The sequence below is a fragment of the Lissotriton vulgaris genome, chromosome 9 (assembly GCF_964263255.1).
Source record: "Lissotriton vulgaris chromosome 9, aLisVul1.2, whole genome shotgun sequence".
Classification (NCBI taxonomy): Eukaryota; Metazoa; Chordata; class Amphibia; order Caudata; family Salamandridae; genus Lissotriton; species Lissotriton vulgaris.
In genome coordinates, this window is record NC_141697.1 from 395,159,736 (window position 1) to 395,178,462 (window position 18,727).

General features: G+C 44.1%; 1 protein-coding gene across 16 annotated transcripts in view; it reads left to right on the forward strand.

Moving 5' to 3' along the window:
- Positions 1-10,746, forward strand: part of EML1 (EMAP like 1) — an 899,863-nt gene extending 889,117 nt beyond the window's left edge. For all 16 annotated transcript variants that reach the window (XM_086937774.1, XM_086937770.1, XM_086937771.1 and 13 more), the window contains 3 exons: positions 1,932-2,027; positions 3,209-3,339; positions 9,206-10,746. In XM_086937774.1, the coding sequence (XP_086793900.1) occupies positions 1,932-2,027; positions 3,209-3,339; positions 9,206-9,331 (353 nt within the window). In that variant the 3' untranslated portion in view covers positions 9,332-10,746. The remainder of the gene's footprint in view (positions 1-1,931; positions 2,028-3,208; positions 3,340-9,205) is intronic.
- The last annotated feature ends 7,981 nt before the right edge of the window (positions 10,747-18,727 follow it).

An 18,727-nucleotide genomic window follows, 5' to 3' on the forward strand; every position in this document is an offset into this window, starting at 1 on the left:
CCAGCTGTATGCCCTAGCCCAGCGCGTCTGGAGGTGGGCGATACATCACAAGTTGGTCATACAGTACATTCCGGGTCTGGACAATAACTTGGCCGACCTACTTTGCAGGAAGCATCAGTAAGTCCATGAGTGGGTACTCCTATATTTGTTAGCAGGGGAAGCCCTTTGTATATACATGAGTGGGAACTCCACCGCAAGGCCCTATTCATATATGTCTGGCGGTGGGGGGGTTCCTCACAAAGCCCTGTTCAGCCCTGCTGAAAATAAGGGTGGGCGTAGTTGGCGGAGTACAACGCGGAATTCCACGAAGTTGAACAAAAACTGTGTGAATTCCGCAACTTTGCGCTGTCTGACTCTAAATTAATAAAAACCAGATTACGACACCCTGGTCCATGGCAATGCACTATGGATGAAGTGGTCAGGAATATTTGCCTGTGCATTTCTGCTCATATGATTTAGTTTGTAAGCTGAGGCAGACTCTTCCCAAATCCCCCACAACTCTCCTTATCTGAAGTCCAGTTAATTCCCCTGAGCCCTAAAATCCATTACCTTTTATATATAAACTCATCCCTAAAACCTAAAAATTGTTATCCTATTAAGGACCCCCCCCAAAAACGATATACTAAAATATTCCCTAAAACTCCCCCTTTAAGCCAATGATACTCAAAGTACGGCCCGGTGGCCGCATGCGGCCCTCCTGACCTTTACATGCGGCCCACTGGGCAGCTGTTTACTCCACTCTGCTGCATATTTTAAAAAAAGAAAATCCATGTTAGTGCAATCTTTTATTTAAAAGTTAATTGCAGTTAGGGAAAGGAAGTATATAGGCCCTTAACTTTAGGAACTTTAGATGGCATCTAGATATACATGGATTGCTTCCCCTACATCCACTTCACACCCCCCGCTGGCATCAGTACGGCCCTTCAACACACCATAGACAAAACTTTGCAGCCCCCGGGAAAGTGCTTGTGAGTACCCATGCTCTAAGCCATCCCAGAACTTTAAAACCATTACCCTATCAACAAAATAACACCTGTAAACATTGTATTAACCTATAAAACAAAAACATCCCTGAACCGTAAACCTTAAAACCTTATTCTAAACCACAGCCCTAAACCCTTAAAAACCTTCATCCCCAAAACGCAACTCTTAAAAAATCAAATTAACCTTTTTGAAAAATCACGAACTTAAAAGCATATAGTAAAACGTTCCCCAAAACCATAAAACTTGCCATTAATCCTAAAACCAAGCCCAAACCTCTAGAACTTGTTTTTCTAATGAGGATAATTTTAATGTTTTGGCTGGCATGATTTTTCTTCTTTAATAAAATAGATGTGTTTTGTAAAGCTTTTATCAGGTCAAATAATATTTGTAATGACCTTGTCTTTAAAAGACTATTATCACTAGTTACATAGTTCAAATTTACTTTATTTTTACCAAACGCCTTGCTTGTGAACAGTAGTTGATCTCCTGCTTTCATGATGGTAGTTTGAATTGTGGCATAGTCTCTGTCTGCCTGTATCTCTAAATCTGTAAATGTTTCTTCACACTCACTGGAGACGCTGTCAATGCGAACATAAAGAATTCACAAATTGTAGACTGTACACATAATCTATAAGTGAACTTATCGGGCCATTTCAAGTATCTCAATTTTAAAAACTAAAGTAAAGTGTACAGAACATTACAGTAGGAAAAGTCACCTGTTCATTCGAAAGTTGTTCAATTGCTGATTTTTTTAGTATGCTGTACTTATAATGGGTGTTTTGTTTGTAAACTTTAGGACAGAATTTCTGTTATATACTGCCGGGAAGCTTCTGCACAGGAGGCAATGAAATGTTTGGGGCAAACGTTTGCAGTTAGGCAAGGAAATCAAATTAAACAGTTTTACGATTACCCGTTTGTTGTTGCTAACATTTTATTTTCTGTTTTAGGGGCCCCTGCTTCCTGTAAACAAGTAGTCGGTGTTGAAACTACTAGAGATATAGAATGGGTTACCTACACATGTACATTAGGATTCCATGTTTTTGGTAAGCTTCCACATTTTTTAAAGTGTTGATGCATGTAATATGTGTTTGAAATAGTTATTGTGAAACGGGTGGATGTCTCCAATGGCTGCAATTTCCCAAAATGGTTCCCTGGCCATTAAAATATTGAGGATGATTGGAGTCTTATCTGTCATTTCGTTCCACCTCATTTTTTTCAATAAAGTCAGGTTTGACTAACACTGGTACTGCAAAATGTAACCTCAACATGTATTGCATTAAATGTGATAGTCATTTTGGTTAAATATTGTGCAGATTTTGAGGTTTTCTAAATCTCTAAAAAAAAATGTTTACTCTTCAAAGTTTTGCCTTTATGCAGTTTAGGTTCATTAACATTTATAACATCAGTGAATCTGACAAGAACTTTCCTTTTCCGGACTGATTAAAAAATAGTTCTGACACTTTATATGTTTTGTGAGATCCTGTGAATTACTGACTGATTTTGTAAGTGAAGCTCAAGTGTGTAAATAACTTACCCTGCATAAGGAATTCCTTAATCCTGCTTTGCTGATCCGTGGGCACTTCTCTTTCAAGATTGTACAAATTATTGTGGGGAATCCACAATATTATTTGCCCACTCCTGCCGTTTTATGTTTCACAGATTTGTAAAATCTGTTTACCCTGTAAATGGAGTTCAGTAATTTGCATAGATTTTCACGTTTTTCTACTCTGAGCTGAAGTGTTAACACCACTTTTCACCTAGTACTGCATTCGCATACCCAGCAAAACATAACTTAGCATTCTTATAAATCTAAACTGTAGATGTTGCTAATGTGAAAAAGTACAGTAATATTTTACCCGGTGTTGAACTCTAGATTTGTTCTTGAGTGATTGTTGATCTGTCGGCTTTAATGAACAACAAGTTAGAATTACTTATGCAAGGACAATGTCAATCTTGGGAATGGGATATGGTTAGGTTTAAGGGAATACAATTAGTTATTTGTTTTGTTGGTTCATGTTTTCCCATGTACATTACAATTATATAACTATTACTTTGTGAGCTTCTCTTCCCGGTTAAAATAAGTTAATGATTTTTATTGTGTATTGCTTGTTCAGTTAGATGTGTAAGGTATTATGTAAGAGTTTGGTTTTAATTCTAACACTGCTAGCCATTCTAATGGACACGTTAAATTAGTCCTAAACGTTGTAATTTTTCCATATGACAGGTGTGTGGCCTGAAGGCTCGGATGGAACAGACATCAATGCCATCTGTAGATCATTTGAGAAAAACATTCTTGCAACTGGAGATGATTTCGGCAAAGTTCATCTTTTCTCATACCCATGCTCACAGTTCAGAGTAAGTTTTTTTTTTTTTTTTGTTTTTTTTTTTCCTTCCATCACTATTTGTATAGAGTATATTTATGAATGGGGCCCGCGTAAGATTTGCTCACTTAATAGAGGGGGTTTGAAGCTTATTTCTGTAAAGTAGAATGCACACTAAATACATAATGACAAACAAATGGACACTTTAGTACATCTGTTTTTATGTTCTAAGCAGTTCATTTCACTCAACTGAGGCAGTAGGATACAAATTATATTACGCAATGCAACATCTCTTGTCATAAGGAGTGAATTTTTATAAAGACAGTTTTTCTTATGTGTTCATAAAATGTGTTTGGGAAACTTTGAAATTTCACTAGGAGAATCACTGTTTTGCCATGTCACACATTTTCAATTTCATTACTTTCTTCTTTAGATGTTTTGAGTCATTCACATCAAGGAATGCCTGTCATGTACTTCCCAACCTATAAAGACAGAGCTGTACATGTTTCCCCAACCCAGATATCTAACAGAGAAGTGTAAACAACATTTGCGATTTTTTTGCTACAAATATTCCAATACATATTTCACAAAGCAACGTAAAGTAACTTTTTAAAACTCTGGTTCTATCCTGAGCTTCTGTGAATCGCTTCACTCCTCAAACTCCATACTTTCTGTTTTGAAAGTGAGGGCATCTGGATCTCTCAATATTTGATGATTATACCGTATCATTTGAAAACACCTGAGATGGGTCAGAGCCATTCTTAGACTATCTTTGTGCTTCATCCGCTTATAAAAAAACTTTTTACCCATGTAAAAAGGTGTTCAGTCGTTCATAATGAGATCAGTATCCAACTCCTGGATACCCTCACTCAGCGGGTGATGCCCTCACGGGTGACGAGCAGCGCTCTACAAATCCACCTTACATTACATCAGTACAAACTTATGAAGTTTGCGAAGCTGTTCGTTTTCCGCAGGTTTGCTTGACACACACACACAATATGTGAATATAAGGCAACAATTGATCTTCAAAAATAATGCATAGTAAAAAAATCAATTCTACATTAACATATACTGTAAGCATTCTGTAAATTCACCACTGTCAAAGCCTAGCTCTAGGGAGATAGTGCATGGTGAATCTGAGTTCAGTGAAACACACTTATGGTAGTTTAATGATCTGAATATACAGCCACAGTTTTATAATAGCACAGTTAATATTTCTTTACAATCCTATATAAAATCAATTAAATTTCAAGTATAAATGGTAAATTTCCGAAGCGGATGTTACATAGAATATAATACTTGATGCACGAGAAATGCAGTAGTAAAATACGATGGCAAAGCTAACCAGACCCCCTGGACATGTTAATGTTCACAAAGTTCTAATGCTCATGAAGCTCTACCATACATGAATTTCTAATTTTCACAAAAGCACTTGAAAAGACAAAGCTGGCTGGTAAACTAGCAATCCAACCAGGTGCTCAATCACAGTAACAGGAGGCTCATTATGACTCAAACTAAAAGCTGTGGTGTAGGGAGCAGTGTGCCCTCTGGACATAGTAATCACTGTTACACATACTCTTGGGCAGCGCGCGCCACGATCATTAGTCAGGGGCTCAATGGACTTAAGTAGATGTTATTTAAAATCTATAGTAGCCAATCTCGTTCTTTGGGCTACTTGTTTCTGGTCAAACATGCGGGGTAGAACAGGTCTCAATGCACTAGGTAGATGTCTTTTTGAACTGTCTGTCATCTTCCAAACAAGCAAGCAAAATCTCCAGGCTTAGTTTTAGCAAGGATGAGGTGGCAGCTTCCAGCTCAACACTGTCTACACCAGTAGAACAGGGTCAAGCGGTTCCATGTGCAAAATATAATCACCCTTTATTCCCAAAGTCAGGTAGTGGGACAGTCGCAGACCAGTGCATCATACAATTTTAGGCCCGGTCTGTCTCCCCTCCCCTTCCATCGAAGAGCTTGTATTGGTTCTTTCCCCAGATGTAAATGCAGCAGTGGCATTGCTCACTTGAAATGGGACAGATACACCTTCCAGGTGGCTGTTGTAGTGGGAATTAGGTGGAGTCCCTCCCTGAACAGCAGAGGAAGGAGAGGATTGTCCCCGGTGGACAGTGTTAATTTCCCCCTCATCTTGATAACTACATACTTAAACAATAGTAGAACATTGTAATATTGAGAGGTCCATTGAAGACAACGGAGTAACTCAGGCATATAATGGCTGGTATAAGCCCGGAGCTCCAGTTCCAATGTTTCTCTTAAATTTTCTACCTTTTTAATTTAGAACATTCTACTCTGAGTGGGTAGAATGTTCTAATAGTCTTATAGTCCTTCTGCCTCAGGCTGTACTTGTTGTTGAAGGCCCTCTCCCTCCTTATAGGCCCTAGTCTGCAGCTCTGGCCTATAACTCGGGTATAGCCCTCAGCTGTGGGCTATATGGCTACAGTAAATGTTTGTGAATACTGATGAATATCCTAATGACCGGTGCACCCGTTATGTTCTTGAAAAACCTACCTATGCATTTGTTCTGATGATCGGAGAAGGTTTGCCAGCACTCCTACACATAACGTTTGCAATTGTGTTCACATGGACCCCACCTTGTCTTAAAGTTCCATATCACCTGCAGAGTTCCCAAGGTTCCATACTGTCCAGTTTCATCTTTAACCTCTACGTGGAGCCTCAGGATGCATCACAATTCACCAACATACTGATGAACAACTGTACTTGAAAGAATCCTCTGCTTCAGACCTCCAATGCCTCAAACACTGCCTGATCATCCACATCTGGATGTCAAGTGCCTACCTGAAGCTCAACCCAACCAAGACTGAATTTCTGTTCTTTACCAAGAGCAACAAACAAGAAGTGTAACACTGGTTCAATGACCTGAACCCTGACGTCTTCCAACCAAAACTTTTAATGAATGTCAAGTCACTTGGAAATACCCTGGACACCAACTTCAGCCTCATGGAATACATTGCCAAAAAAATTAGATGGCTGATTCCAGCTTTCTCTTATGAAGATAGTGAGGTTTCTTTCATAAAGCAACTGCAGAACTGTGGCCAAGCCCACATACTCTCTCCTCTGGATAGTGGCAGCACCCCCCTGCTCTGTGGCCAGTCAGAAACCACACTGGCACCATATAAAGGCATCCTACATGCCACTGCAAATCTCATCCAGGACCGGAAGAAATATAATCATATCACCGCATCCTGATAGAACTCAATTCGCTCCCCTCGCCAGCCTGCATCATCCTCAAAACCATTTGTGTAGATTACAGAGCAATTATGACCAGCAACCCATCTTATGTTGCAGATTAGCTCACCATCCATGACTGTTCTTGGCACACCCACAGCCAGGACACCGTCAGATTGCAGACTAAGAAGTGTAAATAAAGAAAAAAACAAAACAGGCATTTTCCTTCTATACACCCAGCATCTGAAACATCCACATAGCCATCAACACTGCCACAATGCTCTTCCAGTGGGAAAAGCTGAAGATGCACCTCCTTTTAAGAACACTGCATTGCAATGCATTAACATTTTACACCTCAGCTGCCTCTCCTATGACCCATTGAATTTATGCTCCTCTTTGACACTGTACTGCGGTCTGCTGCCTTTTGACTAAGTTAACTATGTAGAAGTACCACATACATGCATTCAAATTGTATATCTGCTAAAATAAATTTGAAAAAAAAAAATGTGGCCCCTGTCTGCCCCCAAGCCTCTACATTTAATTTAGATGGATAGAGAAGTAGGCAACTCATGGTGCAAACAAGCACCCAAAAACAGGAGTACACCACCGCAGCAATGACTTTGGTTGAACGTTTTCTACTCCTTAAGATTACAGGGCACAGTGACTAATTTTGTGTCAAGTCTCTGGGCTCACCAAAAGGGTGACATTTGGGAATACCAGTTTGCATTTTAAGGGGCCACTCGGGGATCCAGGACCTGCATAATGTTTCCAAAAAGAAAAATGAAGGGCTTTGAGGAACTTCGAACGTAATTTTATGTGGCACAGCTACGTAGTTATGGGTTGTTTCACATGCAGAGAGTTAAGATGGGCTTTCGGGCGCAACACAGCGTGGAGTCAGCGCTGCACTGTTGCGTTGAAGACTTAAAAATGACCTGGATCAAGGGAGCTTATGCGCTATTCTGCTCCTTGATTGTAGCACGGCACCGTGGACCACTCAATCCTACTAAAGAGGCTGTGGGAAAGTGGCATCCGATACAAAGTGCTGGAATGGCTGTCCTCCTTTCTGGAGGGCAGAACCTTTCAAGTCATGGAATCTAACCCATGCAGTTGGCTTGTGGAGTGCCACAGGGCTCCTTGCTTAGCCCCACATTGTTTAAAGTCTACTTGAGGCAACTGGCACAGATCGTCTAGGAGTTCGGTATCTCTGATATCGTACGCAGATGATTCACAATTGGTGGTCGCTCTCGGCCCCAGCTCCAAGGGTGATGCGGACTGCATTGCAACATGCCTGGAAACGGTGGTGGAATAGATGACAAACAGCTGCCTGAAGCTGAACGGGAATAAAACTAAGCTTATGGCGCACAGAAACAAGGTGGTCCACAGGCCTATGATCAGCTGGCCTATGTGTCTAGGCAGTCCACCAATCCTTAACACGATTATCAAAAATCTCGGGTTATGGCTAACATTGAAAACCCAAGTGAAAAAGCTCACAGGAACCTACTTTGGCCTGCTTAGAATGCTCCATAAAACTCTGGAGTTCATTTTCCTGCAGCTCAGAAAAACAGTAATCCATGCGTTGATTACATCACTCTTGGTCTATAGTAATTCCCTATAACTGAAGGCACCAAAATACATCTTAAAAAAACTTCAGGTTGTACAGAATGCTGCAGTTAGATTGCTGTGTAAATCCCCCAGCCTTTGGGAAGCGCTTAAAAGCACTGAACTGGTTGCCAATTGAGGTGAGAGTCAAATTAAAGCCACTCTGCCTAACACACAAGGCCATACACTGCAAAGGCCCCAGCAAAATCTGACATCTGGTATGCCTATATTCCCTGAAAAGAAGCATTCACTCTGGCACCAAACTGTTATTAAAAACAACCAGAATTAAAAGAGCCAGATGGGGCAGCAAATCTTTTACAAACCTGGCACCCAAGCTATGGAATTCCATGTCAATGGAGTGTAGATTCGTGGAAGCTGAACCTATTTTCCGAAAAAAGGTTAAGACTTGGCTCTTTACTCAATACCATTAACCTCTGTATTTGTTTGCTCCGCTAGCGCTGGGAAGCACTTAGGCAAGCATGCGCTCTATAAATACCCTAAACATAAGAATGGGCATATACAGGTGCGGCGACAGGAAGACATTTTGGCCTAGAGAATAATGGTGAGATTTGTGTGTGTATTTTGAGTGGTTAGTGATTGTAAAATGAGGCATTGTGCAGTGCCAAAGGCAGTGGTACAGTGAGGTTTCTCCATTAACATTGAGTGTATGTGGGACATATGAACAGCAGTATATATCGAACATAATACGAAAGCTGCAGTGTGCATTTAACTAGATTGCAAAGCGTTCTTATTTGGGAGGAAATGTTTGTGAAATAGACATTTCGATTCATCAAAGAAGAGAAAAAGAATGGCCTGTAGATTTTAAAGCAATGGGATCTCTCAGATATTTTCAGAAATGTCAATTGATAACAGGTAAAAATGATGGTATATGCTAAAAGTACTCATAATAGAGAGAGTTCGATTACTTCTATTACTTTTTTACCTGTTAACACCCATAATGAAGGCCCTGTGCACTTTTTCTTTATAGTGCAAAATATATTTTGTTGTAGCTGGTTGTATTTTAAAATGTAAATTACTCTTAACCAATTTAAATTTCACTAACAATGTATTTCTACCCAATTCATGTTTATTTTTAATAGGCTCCAAGTCACGTGTACGGGGGACACAGCAGTCATGTGACTAATGTTGATTATCTATATGAAGACACCCATCTGATCTCCACAGGAGGAAAAGACATGAGTATAATGCAGTGGCGAGTAATTTAAGGAAGTCATCCTGAATACCCCATGAATTAACATGATTGCATATATGAACATTATATGGTAAATGAAGTATATAATGTCCGAACATTGACATAGGCACTTCAGTGTTGTATTACAAAGTCATTACAAACCTCAGGAACATAAACCGTTCACTGATTGATTGTTAGCAAATTCCTAACTTCAAGAGAAACCAGTATCTATATATACGTATATTATTTACAAAACTGTACAATGCTGTAAGCATTGAGTCTTAAAAGTTTACAGTATAACAATGTCAGCAAAGCTATATGGGTGTTATACCATAGTCGCAGAAGTACTTAAAATGTTTTAATGGTCACAATAATGCCTTCTAAAATATTGTATATATTGTAATATTGCTGCGTATAACTGTTACCGCCAGGCATATCAATTAAAAGAATATCCTAATCACCTTTGAAAGATGGTGCACAATCCAAATATAGAAAGCTATTGGTCTGTATTTTAAAATATATATATATAGACTTGTAAATGTTCTTTGTTAAAATTATTGTATGACATATAGATTGTAATTAGGCTGTATATATTGCAGTTTTGTTAATAAGAAACCGTACGATGGGTTGGTTGTGGTGGATCTGGTTTTGTTGTGTTGGGTTTAATAGCATTTTAAATGCTTATGTTTCTCCACCTCTGTGTTTCTATCACCCGCTTTATCCTCCTCCCATTGTATCCTTTCCTGCGCCCTATGTTTCTGTGTCTCTACATTTTTTATACTGTTTTCTTTCCATTATTGTGTGAATAATGTGGATACTATAGATTTATGTGCTTAGTCTCTAATCAAGATGTACTATTCTTTAACAGAGCATGCAGCTGTATGTAAATCTTCGGTCTTAGGGTGTGTATGGATTTGCATTAAATATAAGATAGGCATTACTAATTCAGTGCCTTTGTGTTATGTACCATTGTTTTTTCTGCTGCGTTCACCATATCCAAACAATATTTTACAGTGGCCACAATCCTGTAGAGTGAAGAAAGAATGTGTTAATCTCCACTTGTGAAGTTCAAAGTCTATATCCCTGTAACTTGTGCATGAACGAATGTATATACAGAAAAATGCAATGATATTCTGAAGTGATACAACAGTGGAGGCGAAGTGAATGTCTTGTGTGTTTTTTGATTGTGACAGATTAAAATGTACTGTTTACATTGAGGAATGTATTTGCATATTTGAAGGCTGCAGTCTTAAACGGACTCAATTTATCAATAGTAATTTAAAATATTTGGATTACCAAAAACAATACAAGTGTAAGGTTATCATGACTCTAAAGCACTGGTTGTTTTGAGTAGTTTACTTGAAGTTCCTGTTTTTTGTGTTTTTTTAAACTAACAAAAATCCTGCTATGTAGAAAGTGCAGGACACTAATAAACATACCTTAAACGTTTGTAATTGCATTTTTTTTTAGGATTGTTTCATTTTCTATTTTGCCAATTGACCTAACTGATTTATCTAGAAGCTAATTACATCTTTTAATCCAATACAAATGTTTAAACTATGATTCCTTTTTAGCGGGATGGAGCTCAAGGTGTATTAGCATTCCTCTCCACTTGTAAATAACATGAGTGCTAAGTTAAAAAGTCCTCTTTAAAGGAGTATATACAAATATTACATTAAAACAGGGTTATGAAAACGGAAGTTTTATATTTTTTATTGAAACTGAGAGAAGCAATATAACTACTTGAGGGTGTCCATGGGTGTGATCTGATAGACTACTAGCCCCTGATTCCTTCACTTAGAATTATCCCCAGGCATGAGACTGGATCCGGAATAATTTTTTGCCCAGCATCCCTGCGCGCCGGGGGGGGCGGAATCAGGCGACTCCGCCCAGGCGTAGTCGGCGTACGTGACGTCAGCGAGGTCACATGTCTCACCCCGGCACGGCTACGTCAGTTTTTTTCCTTTTCCGCGTGCAATGCGGATCTGGTTCATGCTCCGGGCCTGTTTAGGCCTTTTTCCTTTGCTATTGCCTGCACCTGTGGGAACAGTGTGTAGATGCCTTCAGGCTTTAAGATGTGCTCGTCGTGTGGACGCCTTATGTCGGTGACATTAGCCTTACCTCGGCGACATTAGCCTTACCTCTTTTGCATGTGGTGTTTGGGGGAAGATCATGGCTCCACTGATTGCAAGGTGTGCCAAAAGTTAAAGCCGAAGTCTCAGCGGGAGCGCCGGATGAAACTTCTCTCAGCTCGTCTGTCCAGGTCGGCTTTGTCACAATGATCAGCTTTTACAGAAGGGTCTCGAAGCAGCCATCGTCGCAGTCGTCCCCATCACTCTCCTATGTTGCAAGAACGTAGCTTCCCGATTGGTAAGTGTCGCAGTTTGTCCCAGAGGGCTGGTTTCCCACCTGTTGGGGGCGTGGGCTCTCCGCGGGTGATGCGGCCCCACATATCATCCCCCTATCCACTGTTTCCCGGTGAGGGGACTTCAAGAGCCCAGATGGAGACTTATGCGGCGGCTTTGCAGGCCTCGCTGGCTTCTCCTCCTCCTCCTTCCCCTCCTGGGACGTCGGCGGATCCCTTGCGTTGTGCGGGACCCTCCGCTTCATCGCCGGAGGCTCTGGCCCCTGCTCCGACTGGCTCGGCTCCAGGCTTGGAGGATGTGGTGCCGTTAGGGTGCAGACCTTCGGGGGTCCCTCCTTTGGACCACGGCACCTGTGCCTCGCCACAAACTCCTATGGGAGTCCCTGTGGTGTCACGGGAGGTCGCCAGGGCTCGGGTCGCATACCAAGCCCCTCTCGGCCCTCAGGACAGGCGGTGGCCTTGCCTGAGGCAGAGGTGACGCCACTACGGTGCCGGCAGCTGCTGGCCCTGGTGGCGCCACAGGGGTTGGCGGACCCCACTTGTCCCATCATGGGTCGAGGCTTGTGGTGGATCCCTTGTCCTCCCCCGGGCCCTTCTCGTCCCTCCACTCAGGCGTCTGCCTCGTCGGAGGTTGAGTCGGCCTTGACGGCACCACATTGGTCGGCGGACCCCCCTCGTCCAAATATGGGCCGAGGCTGGTGGACCTTCTTGTCATCCCCCGTGTCCCGCTCATCCCTCTCTGCAGGCGGCTGCCTTGTTGGAGGTAGAGTCGACGCCGTCCCCTGACCACCTCGGCTCCGGCCCAGCCCCGGTCCCTTGAGCTGTGTGGTGTGGAGGAGGCCTGTCCAGCGTCTCCTTTGGTGCCGGACGATGACAACGTCCTACCGCGGGCTGCGGACTCTACAGCGCCGGACAGGCGTTGGGTCACGGACTAGTCTTCAGACGCCCCCTCTTCTCCGGAGGTTAGACGCCTGCTGGTATCGTCGCCGGAGACTGGCCGCCGCGTCGCGGCTTTTTCCCCGACGTCATCTAAGGGTGGCTCCTCACCGCTGCCGTGATTTTCACCGGAGGAGCCACAGGTCCCTCTTTTGCCTTTCCAGACCTTGCCTTTGCCCGCTCCGGTTGGTTTCGGGGACAGCCGCCTTAGCTTGCAGCCGTCAACCATGGAGGAGCTGCTTTCCCCACAGCGGGGCCCTGCGGAGGCGGGTGCTGCCTTCGCTCGCGCTGTGTCCACGGCTGTGGGTATTTCGCGCATAGGGGATTCGGTTGCCCATTTCCCCGCGGATCACCACCTGGAAGTTCTCCTCCAGGGCTCTGGTGGGAGGGAGCTGCTGCTTCCCTTTGAGGGTTGGCTTCTTTCTTCCCTGATGGGGACTTGGGGACGTCCCGCCACGGGGGACCTGGTGCCCCAGCATCTTTTGCACTGGCACCTTCCAGTGCCGCGTGACCTGGTGTCTTCCCCCCCCACCGCCTCGATCCCCCTTTTGCGGACCGCCTTTCCATCCCTGCCGCCACCATTACGGGGGGCCCGCAGGCTTGACTCTTGGGGGCGCAACATGTTTGCTTCCACCAGTGCAGCTCTGTGGGCCCTTAACACTTTGTGTGTTAGCTAGGGCAACCTCTTGTTTGTGGGACTCTGCTGAGTCCCTGGGGTCCGCCGCGTCACAGGAGGATGCTCGGGTTGATTTGTGGCACCATGCGTTGGATGGCCGGAAGCTGGCGGCGTTTATTCTTCGCTCTGCTCTGGACAGATCGGAGGTGCTTGGTCGTGCCATGGCTTCTTCGGTTGCCCTTCGCCACCACGCTTGGCTCCGGGACAGTGTATTCCCGGAAAATGTTAGAGAACGGCTGTTTGACCTCTCCTTCGATGGCACTCTTCTGTTCCATGCCCCAGCAGACTCTGCCATCCGGAGGTTCTTGGCAGGGCATCGGCCACCTCCTCCTCCTTCTCCTCAGTGACCTGTGAGTTGGGCTAGCTCTTTATGATGATCATCCTTTTGGGCGAGTCACCCTCGTTGTAGTTGTGTGTGCTTATGGCCACTCGAGTCCTCCTTGTTGAGACTGTGGTTCTGTTGACTGCTGGATGGCCCTTCTTCACTGCACCAGGTTGGCCTGAGATTAGGCCTCCTGTTTTTCTCTTGGGCTGCTTGACAAGCCTTCTTTGGGTTTCTTCCCCCCACGGCTCTTTCTGTTGTACTCTGCCTCGGAAGTTTCTTCCAAAGAGGGTTCCCATGTCTTGAGAATTAACTTACCCTATGTGGGGTAGTGGTAGCTGTTATATAGCTTATGCTGTGCTGGGGAGTTGTGGTCGCCTTCGGGTCCTTTGCTCTCTATGGCGTTCATGTACCCTGCAGGTGCAATTCCCTTTTGCTGGATTGGAATGCCTTAGTGGTGCTCCGGGGTCTCTTCTCTTGGGTCGCTGTGCTGTTTGCCAGGTCTGACCTGCTGTCTGCGGCCTGGTGTCTTGGCTCCGGTTCCTCCTCCTTTTGTGTCCGGCACCTCCCTGAGGTGTGTCCAGGCCTTTCTTCGCCTTCCTGTCCTGGGGACTGTGATGGTTTTGTGTTCCTCCTTCTTTCAGGCACAGCCTTCCTGTGGGCCCCAGGCTATTCTTCCTGCTTCTGACTGCTTATTACTGTTGGCGCTGTTCTGTCGGGTCTGTTGACTTCCGACTGTGGGGCGCTTGCCTTATTTTCCCTCGTTTCCTTGGGCCCTCTTGGTTCTTCTTATTCCTCTTCCCTGCCCTGGCATTGTTTGGAGTTTTGTTGTCTTGTAAGGATGTGGGGGTTTTGAGTGTGAACAGGCTTCCTTTCTTCTGCTTTTCTTCTTCCCACACACCTCTTGGGGTTGGTGGTGTTCTGCCTGTAGGGGTACCCCTTGCCTGGGGGGGACGGGGCTCCTCGCCCTGTCCGTTGGACTTGTCCCCTGTGGGACCCTCTGTGCCATCCAGGCTGGTGGGGTCCTTTCGCAGACCCTCCTTTTCTGTGGCTATGGCTAGGGTATCTATTCTACGTGAAGAAATCTGCGGCTAGTACTCTCTATCAGATGTATGAGTTACTTACCTTCGGTAATGATGATTCTAGCAGCAGATTTCTTCATGGCCTGCCCTTCCTCCCCATTCTGCGAGGACCCGTGGCTTGGTCTTCTGCACTATCCTCCCGATGGGTGACTGTCTTCTGTGAGTGCATTCATTCATTCTTATTGACAGGATGATTTGTCTTCCTTTCCTCCTCTTTGGCATTTGGGAGGATGGGTTTCTGGGTACTCCTGTGCCCCTCTGCTCTGGTTGCTCCAGGATTGAGACTTGCCTTTCCTCTCGTCCCACCCCTCCCTCCTTGTTACTGAGGGTCCTGGCCCCTCTACTATCCTCTGGGTTGGGGGTCATCTAGCCGTGCCCTTTGTTCTTGGAGGGTTGTCGCACTTTGTGCTGGGGTTGACTTGGAGGTTTGTTGTTCCCTGTTTGTTTTAGAACTGGTTCCCCTTTCCTGTTCTTGGTTGGGGTTATAGTCCTGCTACATGTTGTCATGACATTTTGCATATGTTCCTTGTCTGGGGGGGGGGGGGGCGTCTACATGCTGGCAGGGTGGCTGCTCAGGGCTGTGCTCGGTTTCTTTCTCCTTTCCCTGCCTTGGGTGCTGCAGTGTTGGCACTGCTCCTTATGGTGGTGTTAGTCACCATTCCTTTTTCTGCTCTTTCGCACACTGTTCCCATACTCCCACAGTTTTGTCTGATTGCTCCGCGTTGTGGCGCAGAAAAATTCTCCAAAGAAAACTGACTTGGGAGCGCCGGGGTGGGACTTATGTGACCTCGCTGACGTCACGTACACGGAGGAAGCCTGGGCGGAGTCGCGTGTTGCCATCCCCTGGCGCGCGGGGATGCTGGGCAAAACAGTTTTCCAGATCCAGTCTCACATCTGGGGATAATTATACGTGAAGTAATCTGCGGCTAGAATAGTCTCTACCAGATACATCATCATCGAAGGTAAGTAACTCGTACATTTGTTTTTGATGCTGTATACTCTCCCCAATCCCTGTATTCTAATCTTTTCCCACAGAGTAGACCCATATCCACTGGGCCCACCCTCTCTTGGAAATCCGTATAGTGCATGAATCAAATGCATGTGCATCTTTTTCTTGCTCAGTCAAATGTGTACTTGTTCAATCTAACACACTTGCAGGACTACTGTGACACTTTTAAGACAATCATCCCTTGCATGCTTAGCCGGCCCTCCAGAAGGCCTGTTGCAATGACCTGGTTGAGCAACATGTTTTTCTGGGCCACAGGATGAAGCAGGGTGGAGGCTGTGACAATCTCTGCACTTGCAAATTCTCAGTCCTTTAAGTCCACAACGATGGCACAGGTGCAAAGTTGGGGACAGTCTAAGCAAGGCCAGAGTGAAATTGAAATTACTCCAGCAAAATTTCAGGTTAAGCTTGTGAAATTCACGAAATTATGCCTTTTTGAGTGCTTAGGCTCCATTAGCTGCAAAAAATTCCCGTAAACGCTTAATTCGGGGTAAACATTTACCACGCATACACAAAAAAACAGAATGCAAGTGTTGTTCCCGGTGCTTTTATTTAAGTAGACTTGTGTCAAAAACTGATGTGAGGATGCAAATCACACTAAAGTATAGCACGAAATGTAAGATTTTCATTTTGTTTCGTGCAATTTTGCTTAATTACTTAAAAGCAAATTACTTGAATTTTGCACACCTGTAATCTGGACTGATGACCACCTTAGCCCAATCGGGCCAATGGTTGTCACTTGACTTGTGGTCCTGTTTTGACCAGAGGTAGTACGGGGCTGAGAGGGCCTACAGTGACATAGTAATTGCAGTTCCATACTAGCTGCAATGATAATGGTAGTTACAACCCCTATTTTTGCCTAACCGGGCCTCTGATGGACACAGCAGTTGGGATTCCCGTCAGGAACTAGGTGAAAGGTCAGGGAGGTCCATTTGGCACATGGCTGCTCTCTAGATTGTTCTTGTGCAGTCCTCTAGCAGACAGTGTGGACTTCAGGTAATGTTCCCTCACCTCCGGAGAGTGTCTGGTTTGCAGGCATCAACCCTGGTTGTTCAGCAGTCCTTAAAGAACTGCATGGAGCAATCCCTTTCTACTCTTAAAGGGCTTGGAACTAGAACACAGTGGGGTGGTTTGTGTTCAACTTATATACACAATTTATAGACTTGAGAATCCTTAAACTATGGGCCTATTTGGGGTAGCTTTCATTTGAAGTGTTCGCCTCAGACTGCTGTCCAGGCATGGCCTTTGTTTGCAGTAATGCTTCTCACAGCAGGTAGCACTGGGCCTGTCTCAATCTTGAGTACATACAACAGAAGCGCACTTGGGAATGAGGTTTCTGTATCTGGCTGTCATCAGCCTGACAAAGCGTAATCGGGAACAGACAAAAGGGCACGCCTCACCTAACCACTTCCTCGCCTCTCACAGGAGACTGCAGTCCTACTGCTCACCCGTGCTATCCAACAGATTGAATTGATTAGGAAAACATGTAAGGCCAAATGTTCTCAATTCTCACACCATGGCAAAGCATATTTTCTCAGCGGTCACCCAGTTCTGCCCTCTAGAGAGTGTGTGTGAACTACCACCAGACGCTCTAGCCATCTCTTCGGGTTGATCCAGCACTACTCCAACGCCTTATTTGAGATGTTAGTCTGTACAATGTACTGCAAAGGGCTGATTGTTGTCCGGTGGCTTCAGTACAGGTGCATGGCATAGGGCTTTCTTCAATTTCTTGTGTTTTCTGGCTTTTTCCCAGTTTAGATCGGTTTCTTGGCAATAAGACATTTCTCCTTTTTGATTTCATATAGATGCTAGTGTTTGTCTTTGTGATGGAGTGGTCACCGAGAATAATATAGTTCCTGGGAGCAGTATCACTTTTATGTCAATGCATCAGAGTTCTGTAGTTCACAATTCATGTAATGTAATCCTCGTGGTGGACAAGTGTTTTCTGAGACAAGTTATGAGTCCAAATAGGGACCCTTGCTTCTAAGTCAGGGAAAGGAAGGACGCCTTCTCAGATAGCCCCCGCTCAGCCCCTCGGTAGCTTGGCATGAGCAGCCATGCTTATCTCCAAGGCAAATGTGTAAAGTATTTGCAACCACGCTCTCAGCGACCCAATGATGACACCACAAATGGACTCCACACGAGTTTCATAAAAAAAAATGGTTTATAAAAGAAAAGATATGCGATGAGACAACATGGTAAACATCTGGCATGCGTATTTGTAATATTTCACCCTGCCGGTTATTATAACCATCAAGCCCTTGTAGGTTCGTGCAGTATTAATGAACAATTCTCAATGATCCAATGCCATCCTAATGCATACAGTTCATAATGCATGAATCAGGCACTTCGTAATGTCAAAATAATGCAGTTTGTTATGCAACAATCAGGCAGTTCGTAATGCCAAAATAATGAAATTCGTAATGCAACAATCAGGCAGATCGTTATGCAAAAATAATGCAATGCATAATGCAACAATCGGGCAGTTCACTATGCAAAAATAATGCAACAATCCGGAAGTTCGTAATGCTAAAATAATGCAATGCATAATGCAACAATCAGGTAGTTTGTAATGCAAAAATAATGCACTGCGTAATGCAACAATCAGGTAGTTTGTAATGCAAAAATAATGCACTGCGTAATGCAACAATCAGGCAGTTCGTAATGCAAAATTACTGCAGTGCGTAATGCAACAATCGGGCAGTTCGTTATGCAAAAATAATGCAATGTGTAATGCAACAATCCGGCAGTTCGTAATACCACCAGTAATGTACTTCAGGCTTTTTGTTCCCTTTTTGAGGAGTGGTTTTATCCACTTTGTAATGACATTGTAGTATAAATTTGCCATGGCTGATTCTCTGGATCCTTCCATTATATTTTGGTAATGTTTCTTCTGGAATCAGACAGCCAAGTTTCCTGAGGAGTTTTCATGGCTGTGTGTAATTCATTGTAATGACACTCTCAAGGACAGTTGTCAAACTGAGGTAAAACTGTGGAACTGTCACTGCTGGGTTGGTGATTAAGTGCTTGGTTGAGATCTGAC